Source organism: Ptychodera flava, chromosome 8 (genome assembly GCF_041260155.1).
Source record: "Ptychodera flava strain L36383 chromosome 8, AS_Pfla_20210202, whole genome shotgun sequence".
Taxonomy (NCBI): Eukaryota; Metazoa; Hemichordata; class Enteropneusta; family Ptychoderidae; genus Ptychodera; species Ptychodera flava.
Window position 1 is genome coordinate 4,457,501 of NC_091935.1, and position 20,952 is coordinate 4,478,452.

The window sequence follows — 20,952 nt, forward strand, 5'->3', positions numbered from 1 at the left end:
TATATATATATATATATATATATATATATATATATATATATATATATATATATATATATATATATGAAAGAATATGAAAGAAGTTTCCACTGTTGAACTAGGAGTGCTGATAACTCATATTTTAAACGCATTTTTCACTTCAACAAGGTTTTCAACAAGAAGAATCCAAAGCAATGCATCCTTGCCGAGTTTCTGGTACTCGATGGGCGGAGCAATTTATCACCTGTTTTTTTCCTAACTTCAAGGCTGAACCTCAAGTTCAACTAAAATGCGCCCTCTGCGTCTTCCATTCCGTATTTGGTATAGAGACCGACATGTACGTGCCAGTCATAACGCTGTACCCGAAAGGTACTACATTCAATTTGTTCTGAATACTCCAAAATTAGTTTATTTGATCCCTTAATGCTAGTCTCCAGCTATAGTATCTATTTTTATACCTACTATTTTTCATCTTCTATACCTCCCCTATACTTATAATCTTAATGTTTTTTTGCTGGTGTGTATATGCGTAGAGGGATGTCAAAATACCCTTGATGTTCGTTTGAATACGTTTGGCTTGCAGACGACGTCTCAAGACTGCTTTAGTTTCCTTGTGCAGTCGCAGGAGATCTAGTTTGTATTACGGGAAATACAATGTAACCTACCCTCAATCGAGCTTTCTAAGTCGAAAACTGACGTTAATTACGCTTTCTGTTGTCCTGAATATAATATGTTACCAAAGTCCGGCTGATTTACAGAATATTTATATTGAAAAATAACGAACAACCGCCAGGCTGTGCAAATAGTATCAGAACGTAGATGAAGACTATTTATGTACTCTAGTTTTAATTATACCATACCAGTATATTGATGGTGCAAATACAGGGATCTGATTGGTCGAGACGCGTAAAGAACCGTGGTATATTGGCCATATACCACAGCTGGCATATGCGCAGGCTCTCAGAAGGTGCAGCCAACGGAACTATTCATCGAAAAAGCTATTCGGAAGCAATTGAGGGCAGGGGAAATTTTAATTTTGCTAGAGCAGGGGACATATTTTTAGGTGGCAGGGGAGCAAATTTTAGTTTTTTTGTCGGGTAGGGCAGATATTGGTTGCATGATTGTCTTGGGGACAGGGCTTGGCGAAAAACGAGGAGAGGGGAAGCTACTTTTAAAACGGGGACAGGGGAATTTCAGCCATGGTGTTTCCGGGAATGGGGACACCGTGCAAGTACTTACACGTTTTAAAGGTAACTTAGCCTATCGATTGACCCAACATCTCACTCTATGTACTGCGAAATGGAAACCAAATACAAGGCCACTGCAGTATGTGTTTGCATGGGAATGTTAATTTTCAGGGGAATTTTTTTCTCAGGGCAGGGGAAAATCGACAGGTTTTTTTCATCACAGGGTAGGGTAGCTTCATGTCTGCAGGGGAAATGGAACGACAAAATTTTGAGGGGGAATTTTTTCCATGGCAGGAGAAATCTGCAAGTTTTTTTTCGCAACGGGGCAGGGGAGCTTCAAACATTCACAGTGGGGAGGGGAAACAGGCAAAAATATGTGGGGAGCGGGTAAAAATGAAGTTTGAGTGCTGCAGGGTAAGTCGAAAAATTTTCAGTGGGAGGGCAAATTATGAACAGCTAATTAATTACCCTCATGAATTAAAATTAGTCAGTTTACATTACTTGTCATGCACTATATATCTTATGATAGTAAGGACCCCTTTAAAAGTGCATTGTTCGTTGGCTGCACCTGTCTCAGCTTGAGCAAAACTCCGTTTTTTGACATTTCACGCCAGAATTTCAATATACTGTTACATAGCAATAAATCACACCCAGCGACGGTATACCACTCGATTTTGACCAGTCCAGTTCATATATGCACTCGCTATCACTCGTGCATATATGTCGTGAACTGGTAAAAATCTCGTGGTATACGATCGCTGGGTGAACTGGAGTTAAGCTTTAATTTGATTTGCATGATGAATTTGCAATAAGTTGTTGCCGCATGTGTACAAACTTGTGTACGCTGACACACAGCCACACTGAGAGCTTAAAGGGAAATTTACAAACAATGTATTTCATGCACTATATATAGATGCATCGTGTCAAAATAGCTGCAACATCTAAATTTTATGATGTACATTAAGACCAACATATTTTAACTTTCATCAATCGCCATCGTAGCTTTGATACAGTGTTCATGTTCGTCGTAGGGGTCCCTAGCGACCTTTGAGCGCCATTCCGACGACCACCGCCATTTAATGTTATGATGTACTCTGTTGAAGGCTGTCCCCCGGGTAAATTTGGCGGGAAATGTGAACACGCCTGCTACTGTCAAAATGGTGCTACGTGTCATAGTTTCAATGGGGATTGCCTTTGCACAAAAGGTTGGAGCGGCGTCAACTGCACAAATGGTAAGTTTCAACTTTTCTTATCGAACAACCATGCCTTTGTGTAGCTTGTGTATTACGCTGCTATTTTTGTGGCTTGTTTGTCCCTTGGGCTCGTCTGGGCTTGCAGGGAGGTACGTACTGATGATCTTCAAGTTATTGACCACACGAACCGTTCAGAGTTTGTTGATACTACATAGACTTTAGGGAGCCGTCATTATTTACGGCCTGGGGGATCACTCACAAAATTGAAGCTACAAGGGGAGTGTACTAAAATGAGGAGAGAAAGAAGGGGGTTACTCAATTTTGGTGCAAAATAATTGAAATACCTCTCAGATTGCACAATTTTACACATAAGTTTCTCAAAATTTTGGATAGGAGAGGGGGACATCCCTTTCCCGTGCTCTCCCCTTTGGGTGTTCTGACGATTTTACGTAGTGAAAATATGCATTGAAAACACCTCTCAGTTAAAATTTCTGTATTAATGGGGGTTTTATTCAAATTCGTCAAGCTTGGCATGGGGGGGTGGGTTACTTGACATTTCTGAGTTTCCGATGAAATTCTTCCAACCCCCAGGCCTTCAATGATGACGGGTCCCCTTTTCTCGGCTGACAAGCTTGACAGTTGCCATCGTCCAAAATACGCTTCTCCCACAGTCTAAATGCCTTTGGTTACTCGTTGGTTGTCCGTTGAATTATTTTTTCGTATTGTTTTAGAATGGGATTTTAAATGTTGTCTTTAGGGTGTTGCTTTAATCATAGGATAGACATGAATTAAAGATAAAATTATGATACATTCAATCATAAACATCAATACAGGTGTTGATCTTAAATTTACATGCTACAATTAATATTCAAACGTACTCTACGGTGACACATTGTAAACAATCATGTGAAATTCTCATGAGCATTTGTCACAAATATGGTTTGTATGCATATCGACTTATTATTGTTGAGATCTTGTTGTTTTAATTAATAATTTTACTGGTGGCGATGACCAGTTGATGCATTAACCCTTATGTGAGATAAACGACCTTCGTAACAACACTTGTTGCAATATATCTCACTCAGAAATTATTGTTCACGTAGGATATTATTACATGCCTCATATATCGAACGCCGCGCAGTCCATAGTATTCACTGGTAACTAGTTGATGACGTAGAGGGCAACATAGTAATTACTTGACTGAACATGACTTGGAACTTTTTTGAACTTCACAACTTCGGGATTTAAAAATGATCAAATTACATTCTTTACATAGGGAATTCGGTTTTCATAAATAAGTATATAAAATTCGATAGACATACAGTGATTTAATTATATCAGTGTGATATTAGGTGATGGAAATGTTCTATTTTTGATAGATTTTTAATGAATATAAAGGATATGATTGTCATTTTCAAATAAGATAAAAAATAGAAGTGAAACCTATGTAAGCGAGGCATCATGTCACCTGCACTCGGGAACATATTCCCTCGTTTTGGCTATAATATATAATATGTGGCTTTTACGCCGGGCATAAGCAGGTATGCTCATAATTATGTCGTCTGCAGATGATACCGTCGAAAGCGTCTTGTAATAACCAGCTGAAATAAGTTTTACATGTTTACATGTTTAATATTTGTTGACTTCACAGTGACTCCAACGATAGAAATCCAACAGCATCCTGAATAGTCTTTGTCAACGACACACTGAGTCTGACTTGTGACGTATACGGAGTCATCGTTAAGAGCATGTCGTGGTCTGTAGGGGGTGTTACTCACGAACAAAAGACTAAAAATCCACCTAGACGTCTTGGAAGGTAAGCTGATCAGGGAATTTAGGGCTGATAGGTATGAGGAAAATAATATGACACGCGCTTTTATTGTGTCAACAGAAAATTGCTGAATTCCATCAGAGAATTGCGTTCAATTGCACCTGCGTAAGGCCAAAAAAAGAAAAAAGAAATGTTTCTGGTCAGCGCGCGCGTCACTTGAACAACAGCGCGTCACCCTTTTTTTTTCTGTTTGTGGCCGGCGGCCGTGGCTGACACCAAACCAAAATGGCTGAAGAGAAAGAGAAAATTCTGTGAGGGCATGATCAGTGACTGCATGAACAGTATATATGGACTATATTGATAAAACTTTAAAACTGACCCTCCTCCCTGAAATGCGCGTCGCCGCACTATTTTTTAAAGGGAGACCTGACCAGAAACATTTCTTTTTTTTTGGGCCTAAGGGTGACATACGTTAAATATTAAAAGGAAGCAAGAAACGAGACGTATTTTTGTAGTGCTTTTATAAAATAAAGAATGACGGTCAAACTCATGATGAAATACGTGACTACTTACACCAATTCTTCGATGTCGTGAGTCACAGAGTTGGATAATTCCTTACACTGTGGAAAATGATTGTAAAACATTATTTAAAAAAAATTGGTCTACATTACTTCATGTCTGCCCGTTTCACAGATCAACTTTGATGTATGTCACAGCAGGCGTATCTGATGACGAGATCTTCATGTGCAAAGTAGTTGACGACTTAGGTGGCGTTCTCGCGAGATCTAGAACCATCCATGTCATAGGTCAGTATTTTTCAAAGGTTTGATGCGCCAAGGGGACAGTTATTTGGACTCTAAAACTTTTACAATACGTTTTTTATCTACCAGTTATGGAAGCTCATTTTGAAGCTCTTGGAAAAAGGAAAGTTTTCACTGTCTTAGTTTTTTGAAAATGTTATTTTTACCGAGAGAGTTAACACAGGGACGGCGGCCATTTTGAATTTCTAAATGTTGCGTAATTAATTTCTCTAGTACTAGAATTTGCAAGGTCAACACCGATTTTTATTCTTGATTTGGTAAGAGAATGTTGAAAGTTTAATTGATAAAGCTTGAATAACTGCTTGAGTCTTGATCTGTCGAGGCGCAAATTACCTCAATTAACATAACAATTTGATTATATAGTCGACGCAGTAAAGAAAATTAAACTAAAATGCTTTTCGAATTTACATAAACATGCAACTTGTTAACAATGTCAATAGATAAACAACGAATCGACGTATCGCCGGAAAACAGAATCGCTCCTACCGGAACGGACGTCTTGCTTCGCTGTTCTGTCTGTAATCGTGTCGGGAACTTGACCTGGTTCAAAGGAAATGACCTACTTATGGCAGTGAATAATAGCCCTCTCGAAACGCCCTATCACTTGGCAAACGGTCGCTACAGTCTCTGCGGTGACGTCAGTGACGGGGAATATGATTTATGTATATCAAAAGTCCAAATTGAAGATGAAGGGTTATATCACTGTGAGATTGGACCAACAGAATATCAGGACGGTGTGAAGAGTGGAACTGCACAGCTTATGATAATTGGTGAGATAGCATGGTAGTATTTCTTAGTCTCAGATGTTCAATGTTATATTATTATTATTATTATTATTATTATTATTATTATTATTATTATTATTATTATTAATATTACCACGTATTTTCTGTTGGACAATGTCGAGGCGTTAAGTTTTAATACTCATATCGATGATTAATTTCATTCGTTGTCGAGTAGTTTCAAATAGTTTGTCTCTTGTATACCATATTATATCGTACCAGTATATTGATGGTGCAAATGCAGCCATCGTATTGGTCGAGATATACCACGGTTGGAACACGCGCAAACTCTCAGCAAGTGCAAAGATCCTTTTTGACGTTTCATCGAAGAATTTCAATATACTGTTATGACATAATAGCAATAAAGCACACCGGGCGATGGTATACCATCGCTGGGGATTCTTTGTCGCTTAATTATTCAACAAAGTCCATAGTAAAATGATTACTGACCTCGGGTTATTTGCGTCTTCAAAGTTTATGGTCAGTGGATGTCAGAGAAAAATATGCAACTCATCACCAGCATATCTCTCTCTCTCTCTCTCTCTCTCTCTCTCTCTCTCTCTCTCTCTCTCTCTCTCTCTCTCTCTCTCTCTCTCTCTCTCCACAAACAACTTTCCTATAGCCGTTTAACTTTCTATAGGGGGGAAGGTGGAGGTTAATGAGCAATGACGTCATTTTTTGAAGAGCGCCGCCATCGGCTCATGCGGACAGGTTTTGCTTGTCTTGGAATCACGCTCGAATCTTAATCAGCAGCTGGCTGAAAACATTCTGCATATGCGCAAATCGCAAGACAGAAGACAACCTTGTAACAGTGAAAACCCGGTGGAATTCTGTCATTTCTTTCGTAAATTATATATTTTTGAAAATCGCTCTCAGAAATTTGTGACTTTCCGAAGTTTTCTGGGAATTTTTTCTGTCGTTTTTAGAAGGACCTGGAGAAGATGAATGACTTTTTCATGTGAAAACCGCTAATTTTCCCAGTGACCTGAATACATCACCTAACATTTCCACCCACAACCAAGTCGGGAACGCGACTGTAAATGTATGGAACGGGATTTTATACATAGCCTATTTTCCGTCTTTTGACAAATAGGATTGGCTTGTTTGACCTAGAAAATGGAGGAGGTGAGCGGTGATAGACCCTCTGAGGAGAAGCATATCTCCATGCTGACACGTCTATGCCGTGTGTGTGGCACACAAGACCTAAAAAGCCTGCAAATGTCAACTTATATGCCAATGAACTCATGAAGGTGTGCCAGTGCCACCACAATGTTGATCACGTCCGTCAAGGCCTTTCCGACACCCCCCCCCCCCATGGCAGTACGTACGTACGCGTACGGCAAATCGTCGGCATACGACCACAAAATTACCTCTGAAAACTGTTTCACGCTGCACAATTCGATGACCCTCTGCTGGGAAGTAGTTATCCGACTGCTGCAGTCTTTTTGTTGAGGCTTTCCGTTTGTTCTCTATTGCCTTTATCAATGGGACAACGCGAAATGTTTTGCCGTCGCCAGCCATTGTTTACGTATTGATTTTGAAATTCGCTGGATATTGCGGGGTCAAGTCAGGTCGTAAGCCATGTGCGCATGAGCTCCAAATTTACCCAGCAGCCTCGGCGAAAAGTTATACGGCCATAGGGCTCTATGGGGAAAGTTGTTTGTGTGTGTGTGTGTGTCTCTCTCCTCTCTCTCTCTCTCGTAATATATATATTAACATATATATACAACATAATTTATCAAATTATTTGTCAAATATTATATATCAAATTTTAACACTACTACAAATAGAATGGTACGTCCCAAACATATAAATGAGAGTGAAGAGCTAAGAATCCTTTGACTTCTGACGATTGCAGGATGCACGAAACTCAGTAACGGTTATTAATACTTTGTATTTGAAGTAATTTGTACATTGTGTTATTACTTATAACTCTCTGCTTTTCGCATCGGGCAATGTAATTTCCCGCGAAGGACATATGTATACTTCTATATATATATATATATATATATATATATATATATATATATATATAATATATATATATATATATATATATATTATATAAGGGATGCTGGAGAATTGATTTTACAATGTCATCTCTACAACGTTGTTTCGTGGGTCGCGAAACTCACTCATCAGGAGACTAGACTGGTCCAGTCTAGTCTCCTGATGAGTGAGTTTCGCGACTCACGAAACAACGTTGTAGAGATGACATTGTAAAATCAATTCTCCAGCATCCCTTATATATCTCGCTCTACTTTTGTATTGAGCACTTTGTATCGGACAAGTCGAACCGCATACTTTGTATATATATATATATATATATATATATATATATATATATATATATATATATATATATATATATATATATATATATATATATATTTTGACAGGATAGGTCAAGCAGCACCAACTCTAGGACACAGTGTTCTTCACTACAAACTAAATGTTATTTTCCGACGTTTCGTGGGCTTAATGACTGTCAAGATGGAAATGACCAAATATATATATATATATTATATATATATATATATATATATATATATATATATATATATATATATATATATATATATATATATATATATATATATATATATATATGAGAACCCATCACATGTGTTTGGTACCTATTACTCGAGTTTCACGCATACACGCGATCGTCAGATAGGTAAAGTTTATTGTACAATAAAATTTACCTATCTGACGATCGCGTGTACGCGTGAAACTCGAGTAATAGGTACCAAGCATGCTTGATGTGTTCTCATATTTATTGTAATATTGCTGTGCATCCTGCATCGAGGACTTTACCCCTCTGAGAAATACAAACAAGTTTTGGTATATATATATATATATTATATATATATATATATATATATATATATATATATATTATATATATAATATATATATATAAATATATATATATATATATATATATACATACATACATACATACATACATACATACATACATATCTTATATTTTGAAATGATTTGTACTTTTGTGACTAATTCAAGATTTTCCTTACCCTAGAACAACCAAGTGACGTGCAGATCGTCTCGGCCGACACATTCCTCAATCGTTCATTGACCGTTGGCAACCCGGTCAGTTTGATGTGTGTAGCACGCAACGCCAATCCACCAGTTCAGATTCTTTGGTACATGGATGACGAACAAATTCGAGAGAACGTGAGAACAGAGATCGAGTCGAGTTCCAGACGCAGATTATACAACACGAAGAGCCGAATTACAGTCACACCCACGTATCATAATGCAGGGTCAAACTTGACTTGTGAAGCGAGGAGCGACGCACTAGAATATAAGGACAGAAAAGTAATTCAGCTGAATAACATACAATGTAAGTTAGAAAAAAAAGTTTAAAGTTACGGGCGTTCTTGCGATTTGCATCACAAATGATAATTGCGATGTAGCCGTCAAAATGAATGATCCCTGTAAAAGTTGAATAACAGTGGAATGATCCCTGTAACAGTGATATGTACTTTGCCAGGGGTGTATCTTTAAAAGTCTATGTACGATAATTAACTTATTTCCTTGAGTTTGAGTCCTGTTGAAAGTGAAATACAAGTCGACGACACTGATTGAATCTATTATACTACACTATACTACACTACACTACACTACACTATATCAAATGATTCAAACGATGGCCCATTTAGCGGATGAGATGAGTAGACATTTGATCAGTATTTATAAAACCTGAAGTGACTCTGACCTTTGAAACTTTTGTTCAGATAGAATGCATATTGGGACAGAATTTCAGAACTTCAAATGATTACAGTACATTTCTGGTTTGCTGCCAGTGTGGGAACATTTCAAGCATCTAGTCTTTTTTTTTGAAAAAAGTCGAAAACTTTATTTTTCCTATCGAGTGAACATAAGGCATAGTGATATCTTGATTCCAAATATTGACTTTTTGAGTGCTATTAGAATGTATAGTCAACGCTTTGCCATACAGAGCATTTGACGCCGAGAGTCGCCAGCACATTTCGACAAAAACGTGCTAACTTTAACTCCCATTGATTTATTGAATCGTTTTGATTATTGGACCAGTTTAATGTCATATTGCAGACCTGTAATTTCTACGGGTCAACCGCCCCGCAAAACAAAAAAAACCCAAAAAACAAAACAATTACAAAAGTAAAATCAGCAGTGTTTTTTCCCGACATCGAAAATTTGCCAAAACAGTAACCATAGACTCCTGGTATTATTGTTGTATGCTTGATAGAAACGTTTTAGTCAATGCCCACAGCGTGTGGAGACGCCTGGTATTTTTGTTACCAGCAAAGGCTTTGTGACAATTCAATTTCTGTCGAATCAAATAAAGTTGTCCACAATTAGAATGACAAGCTGATCTCACTTTGTACACTGAGTTGATTAGCCTATCTTGGGTTTCAACATATTGTAGTGAATTCAGATGATTCAGTAGCACGCAGAACTAAAAAAAACCTTCAAACATGACTGTCCATAGAATTCCTGGGGATTTAATAATCTTTTTGGGCAGTAGGTGTGGATGTTTGGCTACACGGTCTGGGTTTTCAATGAAAACAGACAAGAATACTGATGCGTATATCACTAGCTCAAATCTCTGAATAATATATCTTGATTACGTACTGGAAACAATGGTCGTTTATCAAGCTCTGGCCACTTCCTGTTAAATGAAAGAATATCGAAAAAAATGTAATTTGAAAACTGTTACAAGTTCTGTATCATATTTAATTGTTTTTAGACAAACCGGTGGTGACCATTATCGTGAGACCCCAACACCCAACAGAAGGAGATGATGTCAGTGTGACGTGTCATGTTGACGCAAATCCGAGTTATACCAATGTTACCTTTGCCTGCAAAAAAGGCAAAGAAGTTCAGGTTCAAGAGGGCTGGCTGGAACTTCATTTTAAAGATATAGAACCTGAAGCCAACGACATCGAATGTATTTGTACGGCATCTAATGAACATGGATCGGGACAAATTTCCACCAACGTGCATGTCAGTCCTGGTAAGTAACAGTTAACTGATGTATCGGTGAACGTTTCACATACATGTGTGCATTAACCTCAAATTACCCATGAAACCGTTGGAATTGGTTGCTCAACAAATAGTACTCGGTAAATCTTGAAGATGACCCACGCGGAGCAAAATATTACATCATTACATCCTCTTTTTCTCTGCCTAACTTTGTCTGGTTCCCTGACCCATTTCTAACGTTGGCTGCGCTACTAACGTACATAGGGTCAGGTATAGGCTCATGCTTCAGTCAAAATTTTGACTGCATATTTATGAGCACAATCTCCTGACAAAATCATTTGATCAGCACATCTGTACAGTTGCAAGCTTGGAAATTACATGACGAAACATCAAATGTTCAAGTTACTTGCATAGCTTCACTTTTAAGTCTCGACTTTATTCTTCTATGATGGTATTTAGTGGGGAAATGGCGATTATCACGCGTGGATTTTTCCCAGACGTGACCTGGTGACTATGGTGACCTTTGGCATATACGGCAATGACTCAAAAAATGAATTTTCCTCTTTCATTCGATGTCGACATAGGATGCTTGGTTCGGGAAACTATGGAGGTAAAATGACTCTATGGGCATACGAAACCTAAATTCGAAGGTAGCTCCAAGTTGGAAATAAATACAACGCAATCACTGCACTCGCACTATTGACCAATGATAGCCATGCTTACAATATTCCATACCCGACCCTATTTTCTTTAGCAGCGCAGTCAGGGGTAGAAATAAGTCAGCGAACCAGACTAGGCCTGACGACACTGTCACGTGAAAGATTATGTAATTGTTCTATAGCCACAGCTTAAAACGGCCGATTGCCGAATTAAGACGACATTCTAGTTCAATCAGACAGCAAGTGCGGAAGACTGTAGACGTAGATTAATCTTTTTCTCACATGACCAAAAAGTTAGTTAAATTCACATTGGACACGTACGACATCATCCAAAATACGTGACAACTCTGTCGTCTGCCACTGCACTCTGACCTACTTACTTTGTAGTTCCGGTCCATGTGTTACTTGTCGTGCCATTGGATAATATTTTGCGCGTGCAACGAAAAATACTTTATCATCCAATCAGAGCTCGTGTAACATTTTCCGCAGAGTGTGGGACGATATCTGAGAGTGTGAGATCGATTTTTCCCACACCGTCGATCCCGCACTCCTTCCTTGTTGTGTGGTACATTTATCAGCGACCAGGAATGGGAGAAAATAGAATCCCACACCCCAACGGGTTGGGATGGAATGTCTCACACGAGTTGGGGAATTCTGTCTCACACGAGCCGAAGGCGAGTGTGAGACAGAATTCCCCAACGAGTGTGAGACATTCCATCCCAACCCATTGGGGTGTGGGATTATTTTTCTCACGTCCCTCCAATATCTTTAGAAAATTGCATTTTATTGTGGTAGGTTTATACTATCAAAAAACCAGCACCCGATTGCTCTTGTTTCATTTGTATCATTCCGCACAGAAAAATGAAGTTCCTTTCATTGATAAGCATATCAAACACGTTAACATGTATATTACCGATATGGCAATTTTGTTTTGTTGGTCAGCCACAAAACTCTCTAGGTCATCTGAGGAAAATGTTGCGAAACAGCTCTGGTGGCCATCTGTTGATGACATTGCGTGAAAGCTGTCGTCTGCTACAGCCTCGTGTGCAAATGGCTCGCTCATCGAAGTCTTTCGCTAACTGTATCGCTGTCAAGTCAGTTCTTCTCCAGAAAATATGTGGACGAGGGTAAACAGCCGATAGGATTGTAATGGCCTGAATTCTCCCGTTACAACATAAAAGCGGTCATCCTCCATGTATTTATTGCCGACGCCGCGCTGACCGTACTCAAATCTGGAACAACCTGTTCACTCTGCGATTCAGTCGTCTGTCCGCTATAGTGCCAGTTGTACATTACCCGAGGTTCTATTTGTCAAATAATTCGTACAGGGAATTGGGCGCTGAGCAGAATTGACCAATCAACATACGTTTCACATACGAGGTGTTCGGTCGCACAGCAATACAGAGTGTGAGAACAAATTGATCTCACACTGTGTTCTCACACTCCCAGCGCACTGGGGACGTGAGAAAATACTGTCTTGACTGGCAAGTGCTGCTTTAAAATCGGCACATTGAGCAATTCTTTCCGCGACTCTCGATTCTACTGCGATCCTGATGATTCGTATTTGTACTCACGTTTTTCTTTCTTAACGCCTGGTTTGATACATTTTTATTGGCATGGATACCATTGCATTCACCCTGTTTGTCCATTCCATCTGGTTATAAATGACTTCGAATCTCATTCTCGTTTCAGATAACAAAAAAAGGTCTCTGAGGATCCTCTTCTATACGATTGTTCCTGTAGCTATCTTGATGGTTATATTACCTTTAGTGACCTTCAAGTATAGACGAGAGATTCGAATATTGCAACACCGTCTGTGTTCAACATGGACCTCGATAGATGAAGGTGAGTTTGATGAAAAGACGTCGACTTATCGGAGTGTAATCCTTATTTACAGGCAATTACGAGCATTAGCTCGAAGAGGTTACGGAAAACGAATTGTACCAAGTTTGCTGGCATGACATTCAGGCAAACCATAGGCATTCCCATGGGCACAAACTGCGCCCCACTTCTTGCAGACTTATTTTTGTATTCGTATGAAGCAGAGTTCATACAATCACTTCAGAAATCTGGGTGTAAAAGGATTGCCAAGCGATTTAACAATACCCACAGATATATCGATGATCTCATCAGTTTAAACAATCCTGGTATATCCAATTATCTACACCACATCTACCCAGATGATTTAGAAATAAAGAAACAACTGAAAGTGTGGACTCGGCTTCATACCTAGACGTATTGTTTGAAATTAGACAAAATACACTATATACTAAGCTGTATGACAAAAGAGACGATTTCAATTTTGAAATCATAAACTTTCCCTTTTTGTCGAGCAATATACCATCATCTCCAGCTTATGGTGTGTATATTTCACAACTCCTTAGATACAGTAGAGCATACAATTCATATGAAGACTTTCGTGTTAGACACAGCCTGTGAGCTCAAAAGTTAGTAAGGCAAGGATTCTCAGAAAGTAGATTAGTGAAATCATTTAACAAGTTCTACGGTAGATACGGAGATGTTGTATCAAAATATGAACTGTCTGTTACTCAAATGATGAGTGACAGCATACCAAATTTTGACTCACAAAAGTAATTTGGTGAATTCACCAAATAACAATGGGTCAATCTTGACGGGTGCGGCTAGCTGGCAGGGTACGCTTACCCATTCCGGACACCTGGTACCACCACTATTTTGTGGTTCAAGATGACCCCATTGCATTTGTCATTTTCAATATGTTCCTTGGACCTGGTAAATTTCTTAGTTACCTTGAATGATAAAGATTATTGGACCTGATTTGATGTCTTCACGTGGTGTGAGACATCATCATCATCATCATCATCATCATCATCATCATCATCATCATCATCATCATCACCACCATCATCATCATCATCCGAGGACCGTCATGTCCCTTGATAGTTGTCTTCTTCGTCTTTCTTCACAGAACAATGGAAATACGATGCCTTCGTCTGTTACAGAAGTGAGTCGGGCTGCTCGTCGCCGGAGGAATCGTTCGTGATCCGGGAGATGTTGCCAAGACTTGAGAACGATCACGGCTTCCGACTCTGCATTCACTGCAGGGACTTTCAAGTGGGAGCCGGTACGTATGACTCGTCAATACCATTGTGATCCAAAGGAGTTAAGAGACCTGTAAGTTTAGAATACACAGTCTCTCCCTTAAAATTGTCCGCATGATGCTTATCTTCGATGGATACGCACTTGTTTGTGGTATCCCCGTAAATTCCGACATGGCGAGCACTCTCATCGTTTGAAAAGGGTACAGGTTTAACATGGGGGCAGCGTATACATTTAACTTTCAAATTGACTTTTTGCCGCTTGTAAGTGACTGGACATAAATTACAGGGGGGGGGATGGGCCGGTGTTTTTCGAAAAACCGCTGCGTAAAAAATAGTGACCCTTCAAAAGTTCATGCACAAAAATTAGTGACCCTCCCCCTTATCCGTGCATAAAAATAAGTGACCCTCCCCTGTTACTCAATACCCCCCAAAAAAACCCGCAATGTGTTAAAGACCCCCTTCTGACTTGCTATACTTTTTAAGTCGCCCTCCCGAAAGGAAGGCAAAATGTGGCCGATATAACGCGTTGTCCAAAAAATATCAAATCATATGTGTGTTATTCATGTAAATGTACTTTGCTTGAAGTGGCAGGTAAAAAGTGCATGCCTGTACAAAAAATGTAATTTTAGATTTTATCGATAATGTTGATTCACTATACATGTAGTCGACTATAAGAAAACTACGAACGTGTATTTTCCAGTATAAAACTAGCTATATCTGTTCATACACAGATGTTTAATAACTGATATAGATATACTTGATTAGCATGGGTTGTTTACAAGTGCACATGTGAACAAGATATTTGATTTTGGAATTTCTGTCAAAATGTTGATCCACTATACATGGGAGTCTATGACAAAACTATACATGGGAGTCTATGACAAAACTGTCAAAAAATTTTCAGAATTAAAAATTTGCACTATTTGTGCATATATGGACCCTGAATAATTGACATAATTGTGCTTGATTAGAAGAGGATGGTAAAATGTGCATCTGTGTACAATAACTTTGTTTTTGGAATTTTGCATAAAATGTTGATCCACTATACATGGGAGTCTATGACAAAACTGTAAAAAAAAAATTTCAGAATTAAAAATATGCACTATTTGTGTATATATGACCCTGAATAATTGACATAATTGTGTTTGATTAGAAGAGGGTGGTAACACGTGCATCTGTGTACAATAACTTTGTTTTTGGAATTTCACATGAAATGTGGATCCATTATACATTGTAGTCTATGAAGAAACTATGAATAATTTTTTTTAAATACAAAACTTGGCAAATCTGTGTATTTATGTATGCTTGATTATTGATATTTATGTTCTTGATTAGACTAGAGTGGTTACAAGTCCATGTGTGTGCAAGAAATTTGATTTTGGAATTTCACCGAAATGTTGATTCACTATACATGGCAGTCTATGGTGAAACCCTATGAATATTTTTTTTCCAATACAAAAATAGGTAAATCTGTGCATTTATGTACACTCAATTATTGGCACTAATGTACATGTTTAGACTAGAGTGGTTTCAAGTCAATGGTTGTGCAAGAAATTTGATTTTGGCATATCACTTAAATGTCGATTTACTATACATGGCAGTCTATGATGAAACTATGAATAATTTTTTTCCAATACAAAAATAGGAAAATCTGTGCATTTATGTACACTTGATTATTGGTGTTAATGTTCATGATTAGACTAGAGTAGTTTCAAGTCAATGGGTGTGCAAGAAATTTGATTTTGGAATTTCACCAAAATGTTGATTCACTATACATTGTAGGCTATGAGGAAACTACAAATAACTCATAGGTTATCTGATCCTAAATTGTTATTCAAAAGTTGTTCGACCTGAAGCTTCCAGTTGTTATTGATGACACTATGCACTATTCTGAACAGTTTGTATTCTGTCAATGTCCTCAAAAAATTAAAAAATGTACATACAGCGACATGAACGTTTGACACTGACCTATACCCAATGTATTGTCAATGGGAGAATGATGTCAAATAAGTAATCTCCCAAATTGTTATTGAAAGAGTCATTATAGGGGACAGTTATGCACAATAGTGTTGAATAAGTAAAAATCATGACAACTTACATCAATGTGGCTGCTTGGATCATCAATACATTGTTTTATTATACCTGAAATTTGCGCCCGAAGGGCGCGCCGAAAATGGTAATGGCAGAAAATGAAAGTGCCAGGAGGTATTTTTCTTTTTTCAGTATTCCATAACGTGCACATGCAATTTCAGCTTTGATGCATGAAAAAAGGTGACCCTCCCCCATAGGCTTGCACAAAATTTTATGACCCTTCAAAAATGCTTGCGCGAAAATGGCGACCCACCCCAAAAAACACCGGCCCACCCCCCTGTAATTTGTGTCCAGTCCCTAAGTTGATAGTTTGATGTCAGCTTATGGAAGACCGAATATCATTTTCTCACAGCCTCGATAGTAATTTTTCCCCGGATTATAAAACCATCTTGTTTCGTCTCTAGCAATCATGGACAACATCTTGAACGCAATCCAGAACAGTAGCCGGACAATCCTTGTGTTGAGTCCATCGTTCGTGCTGAGTGAGTGGTGTCGCTTTGAATACGAGAAGGCACAGGCGGAAATGCTGAGAATCGGTACAAAGATCATACCCATCATGTTCGAAGACATCACTCGACTGGACGACATTGATCCATCGCTGAAGAGTCTGTTGAACGTGGTGACGTACCTGAAATGGCCTGGCGAAGCCGGAAGCCGTGAAGAGAAGGATAAGTTCTGGCAGAGCTTGATCGAGGCGATGCCGAAGAACACTAGACGAGGAGAGGCTGATGACGAGGATGAACCGGTGCTAATAGTGTAATTACAATGCAACATGCGTCATAAGGATTTTGTTATGATTTTAAAATTCGGTTTCTGTTGCCCTTAAGCTCTGTAGAATCTCCCTGCACAGTCGAATTTGGAATACTATACGTATTTTTGAAAATTTGAAATGCATTTTATCATCTTTATAGTGTTTTCTAAACACGTTTATCACCGTATAGTTTGGTTTCAGAATGTAGAGTTCGTATGATTAATCTGTGCACATATGATGAACAGAGACAATATCAATGTCAGAGAGAGAGAGAGAGAGAGAGAGAGAGAGAGAGAGAGAGAGAGAATTAACAACCCGCAGTCGCCCACCAGTTGCGGACAGATGTTGTCATTTTCGCTTTGTTTCTGTGTGATATATCAGCAGATGTTTTATCCTGCCGTGTAATACTTTAACATTCTAAGATATTTTAAAATTGAACAAGTTGGAGAGTCAACTTTAAAAGTTGTCGTTGTAAGAAAAGGGCTAGAACGTTGATTTTGAATGCCATTTCATGAATATTTAAGCTGAAAGACTCCACTATTATCTATTAGGATCCAGATGTTGTTCCTGATTTACCGATGATCAGAATAAGAGATATCTATGGTGTCCATCGTTTTGATAATTAAGTAAAGCAAAACTATAAGTAGGATTATCTTCCTTATATAACCATAGCTAATAGATTCCATATATCTAAATAGTTCTGTTATATAAACTATATCCGATATGTGCAAATACTTCCATAATTAGGCCAAAGAAGCGTTTTGTTTACCGTCATGCGAAAACATGCGTGTCACGACTTTTTTAGGTTTTTAAACAAGAAAAATCATGGGTATACGAAAATAAAAAGAGCGCCCATCATCTGCACTAATGTACGTTGAATTGTGAAAATAGAATTGGCAGAAACATACATCTATCGATACAATGCTCAGTAAACTCAATTACAGACTGGAATAACCTCTGCACTCGCTGAAAACATGACGGTATTATTAAGAAAAAATATACTTTACTTTTCAGATTTTATCCTTTTTAAAACATTTTAAAACAGTTTTCCCGTAAAAATACTGATGAATCAACTGAGTAGAGAACTTATTTTATTGAAACATTCGGTTTCTTTCATTATTGGTAATGTCCTTTAAATATTTTATCGTAGAACCTTTGAGTAAATGTGGAAATACTGTTATGGCATTAAAATTAACCTCTATTAACATTTCTTTATTCTTGCTTTCAGTATATCCTGCAACATCCTGTCACAGTAACAAATTTACTCATATTATGACATATACATTTTGATGTTATCTTACGTGCGTTGATGCACGTTGTTGATGTTGTAATGAAGATCTTGCAATAACCTGGAACTGTTTGGCCCTAAATACATAATGGGTTTATCTCTCATTTTAAATCTCTTACAAAGACGATGCCGTAGCAACGTTTTGGCTCGATGTGTTAATTTTTAAGGTAGTCAATAATGATGATACAACTTTCTTCGTGATTCAAGACACAAGCGGAACCTGGAAAACTTTGGCCTTAACAATAAGGTTTGCTTCTATTAAATCTTAAATCTCTTTGCGTTGAGTCATTTTTAAAATTGTTTTGGGGGTCTTAATGTTTTTTTTGTCATTTTTAGCGATTTTGTTCTTCGAGACATGATGACAAAATCACACAAACAGGAATGTTTGCACGGAATGTTAATTCAGAATGTTAAAATGTTAATGTTAATGTCAGAATGTTAATTCTGACTCTTCAAAGCTGTAAGTTCTTGCATGTGATCCTGGATTTATGAACAATTTCTGCCGAACCTAGCACAGCCATTCTTCTTAGTTCATTGTCTTCAAATAGACTAAAAATCTAACTAACTAACTAACTAACTAACTAACTAACTAAATAATAAATAAACTAATAAATAAATAAATAAATAAATAAATAAACAAATAAATAAATAAATAAATAAATAAATAAATAAATAAATAAATAAATAAATAAATAAATAAATAAATAAATAAAAAAAGTTTAAAGCCACCAGTATCGAAACATGTAGAGTTAAGATTGATGCACACAATCCTACGCCTATTTGCCCTACACTTAATTTATTTCTGCATTTATTTTTGCCTGACAGTGTTTATTTTTTGTCCACCCCATTTACTGTCGTCAGTTGAAATCTTGCAAATGATGAGATCAGAAAAGTTATTCTACAATAGATTACTTGCACTGATCATGTTAGCCTTAACTAAAACTCTTAACTTTTTGTGAGGACACAGCTTTCATGCCCTTTGACCTACCATACAAGTCGTCTTGAGTGGAAGACCAGTATAGATCCCTCAACTTCAATCGTAAATTCGCTGTTAGACTTTTAGGTAGTATATGGGTTCAAAAATATACTTATGATATAATGAACTGGAGTATAAAGAGAGGGAGGTGGTAGTAGCTATTCTTTACTTTTGAAAATTGGCACGAAAGAAACAAAAAAACAAAAGAAAGTAAAACTTCTATCACTTGACGGTAAATCAATATGCCGCCAAACTGCAACAATGAACGAAAATTGGAGAACTGTCTAGTCATTAAATATTAAGATTAACACACAGAATGACTCTACGTTTTAGACTCGGGGGCAGCTGGATTTGGCTCTGATTTTCAGTTTACCGTGTGCCCTCAGAAGTACACTTTCGATTAATTGGAAGGTCATTCAAGTGTCATAACTGATGTCCAGTAACTCAAGATGGCCACAATTGATTGTAATTAGTAAGGCGTTTCCTAATTTTTTCAAAGTGAGTTTAATTCCCTTATCTGGAATATAAGAATGCTCAAGGTGGGTCAGATGAGGACAGTTCGTAAGATGCGGTAACCCTTTGTCCGTCATCTTTTAATTTCGTCAATTATAAATCAAGGTAATGGGTTTGCGCAGTCTTTGTCGAATGGTATCCATATGACTGTTCGCTACGGGTGTAATAACTTATAAACTCTTGCAACATTCGGCATTTTGATCCCCAGATATTTCCTGAAAGGCGGGTTATTTTCGAAGGACTTATCCGACTTCGCTTGACGTCCACGGATATACTACGCTTGGAGTTTTGTCGTCTCTTACGGAAAGTGCTCAACAACGGGCATTTAATTTACGATTAAGGCCAAGAGATGGCGCTCTTTTCGTATACCATTGCACCGGTACCGTTGAAAGACTAACTTATCCCGAAAATATCCATGCCTCTACATAAACTGAGCAGTTTGGTGACAGTTATAAGTGGGCACCTGCTAAAAGTGTTTCATAAACAGGGCCATGAAGGTTTGCGTTAGATCAAAGTGTTTACATAGTTTTGTTACCAAGAATAAACCAACCTGCCACATTAACTACATTCTAAAGTTTGCAATTGATAAGCAAAATATATCTTCAGTTTTCTGGATACCCTGATACATCGAGACAAGTCAAAGAGAGCGGCCATCTCTTGATCAGCCATGCTGCATCTCCTTCAAGTCCAGTCTCTGTCTTTGAAGGCCCAGTGGCTGTAACGTTTAGTGTTCGTTGAAAGGATCCCGTCAATTCATTTTGTTACCCGGTCAAAACGGTGTCTCCATCACAATTTGTGAGTGAAATGGCATGACAGACATACAGCCTCTTTACGATTGTAGAAAAAACGAGTCGTCTGATTTAAATAAA

The 20,952-nt window shown here is 37.9% G+C and overlaps 1 protein-coding gene across 3 annotated transcripts in view; it reads left to right on the top strand.

Moving 5' to 3' along the window:
- The window catches only part of LOC139138254 (kin of IRRE-like protein 1), a 242,937-nt gene that overhangs the window by 18,470 nt on the left and 203,515 nt on the right, over positions 1–20,952 (top strand). For all 3 annotated transcript variants that reach the window (XM_070706558.1, XM_070706559.1, XM_070706560.1), the window contains exons 5-15: positions 148–348; positions 2,270–2,398; positions 4,011–4,175; positions 4,824–4,936; positions 5,392–5,721; positions 8,777–9,100; positions 10,490–10,756; positions 13,077–13,229; positions 14,332–14,487; positions 16,960–17,673; positions 17,755–18,234. In XM_070706558.1, coding sequence (XP_070562659.1) covers positions 4,108–4,175; positions 4,824–4,936; positions 5,392–5,721; positions 8,777–9,100; positions 10,490–10,756; positions 13,077–13,229; positions 14,332–14,487; positions 16,960–17,315 — 1,767 coding nt within the window. In that variant the 5' untranslated portion in view covers positions 148–348; positions 2,270–2,398; positions 4,011–4,107 and the 3' untranslated portion in view covers positions 17,316–17,673; positions 17,755–18,234. The remainder of the gene's footprint in view (positions 1–147; positions 349–2,269; positions 2,399–4,010; positions 4,176–4,823; positions 4,937–5,391; positions 5,722–8,776; positions 9,101–10,489; positions 10,757–13,076; positions 13,230–14,331; positions 14,488–16,959; positions 17,674–17,754; positions 18,235–20,952) is intronic.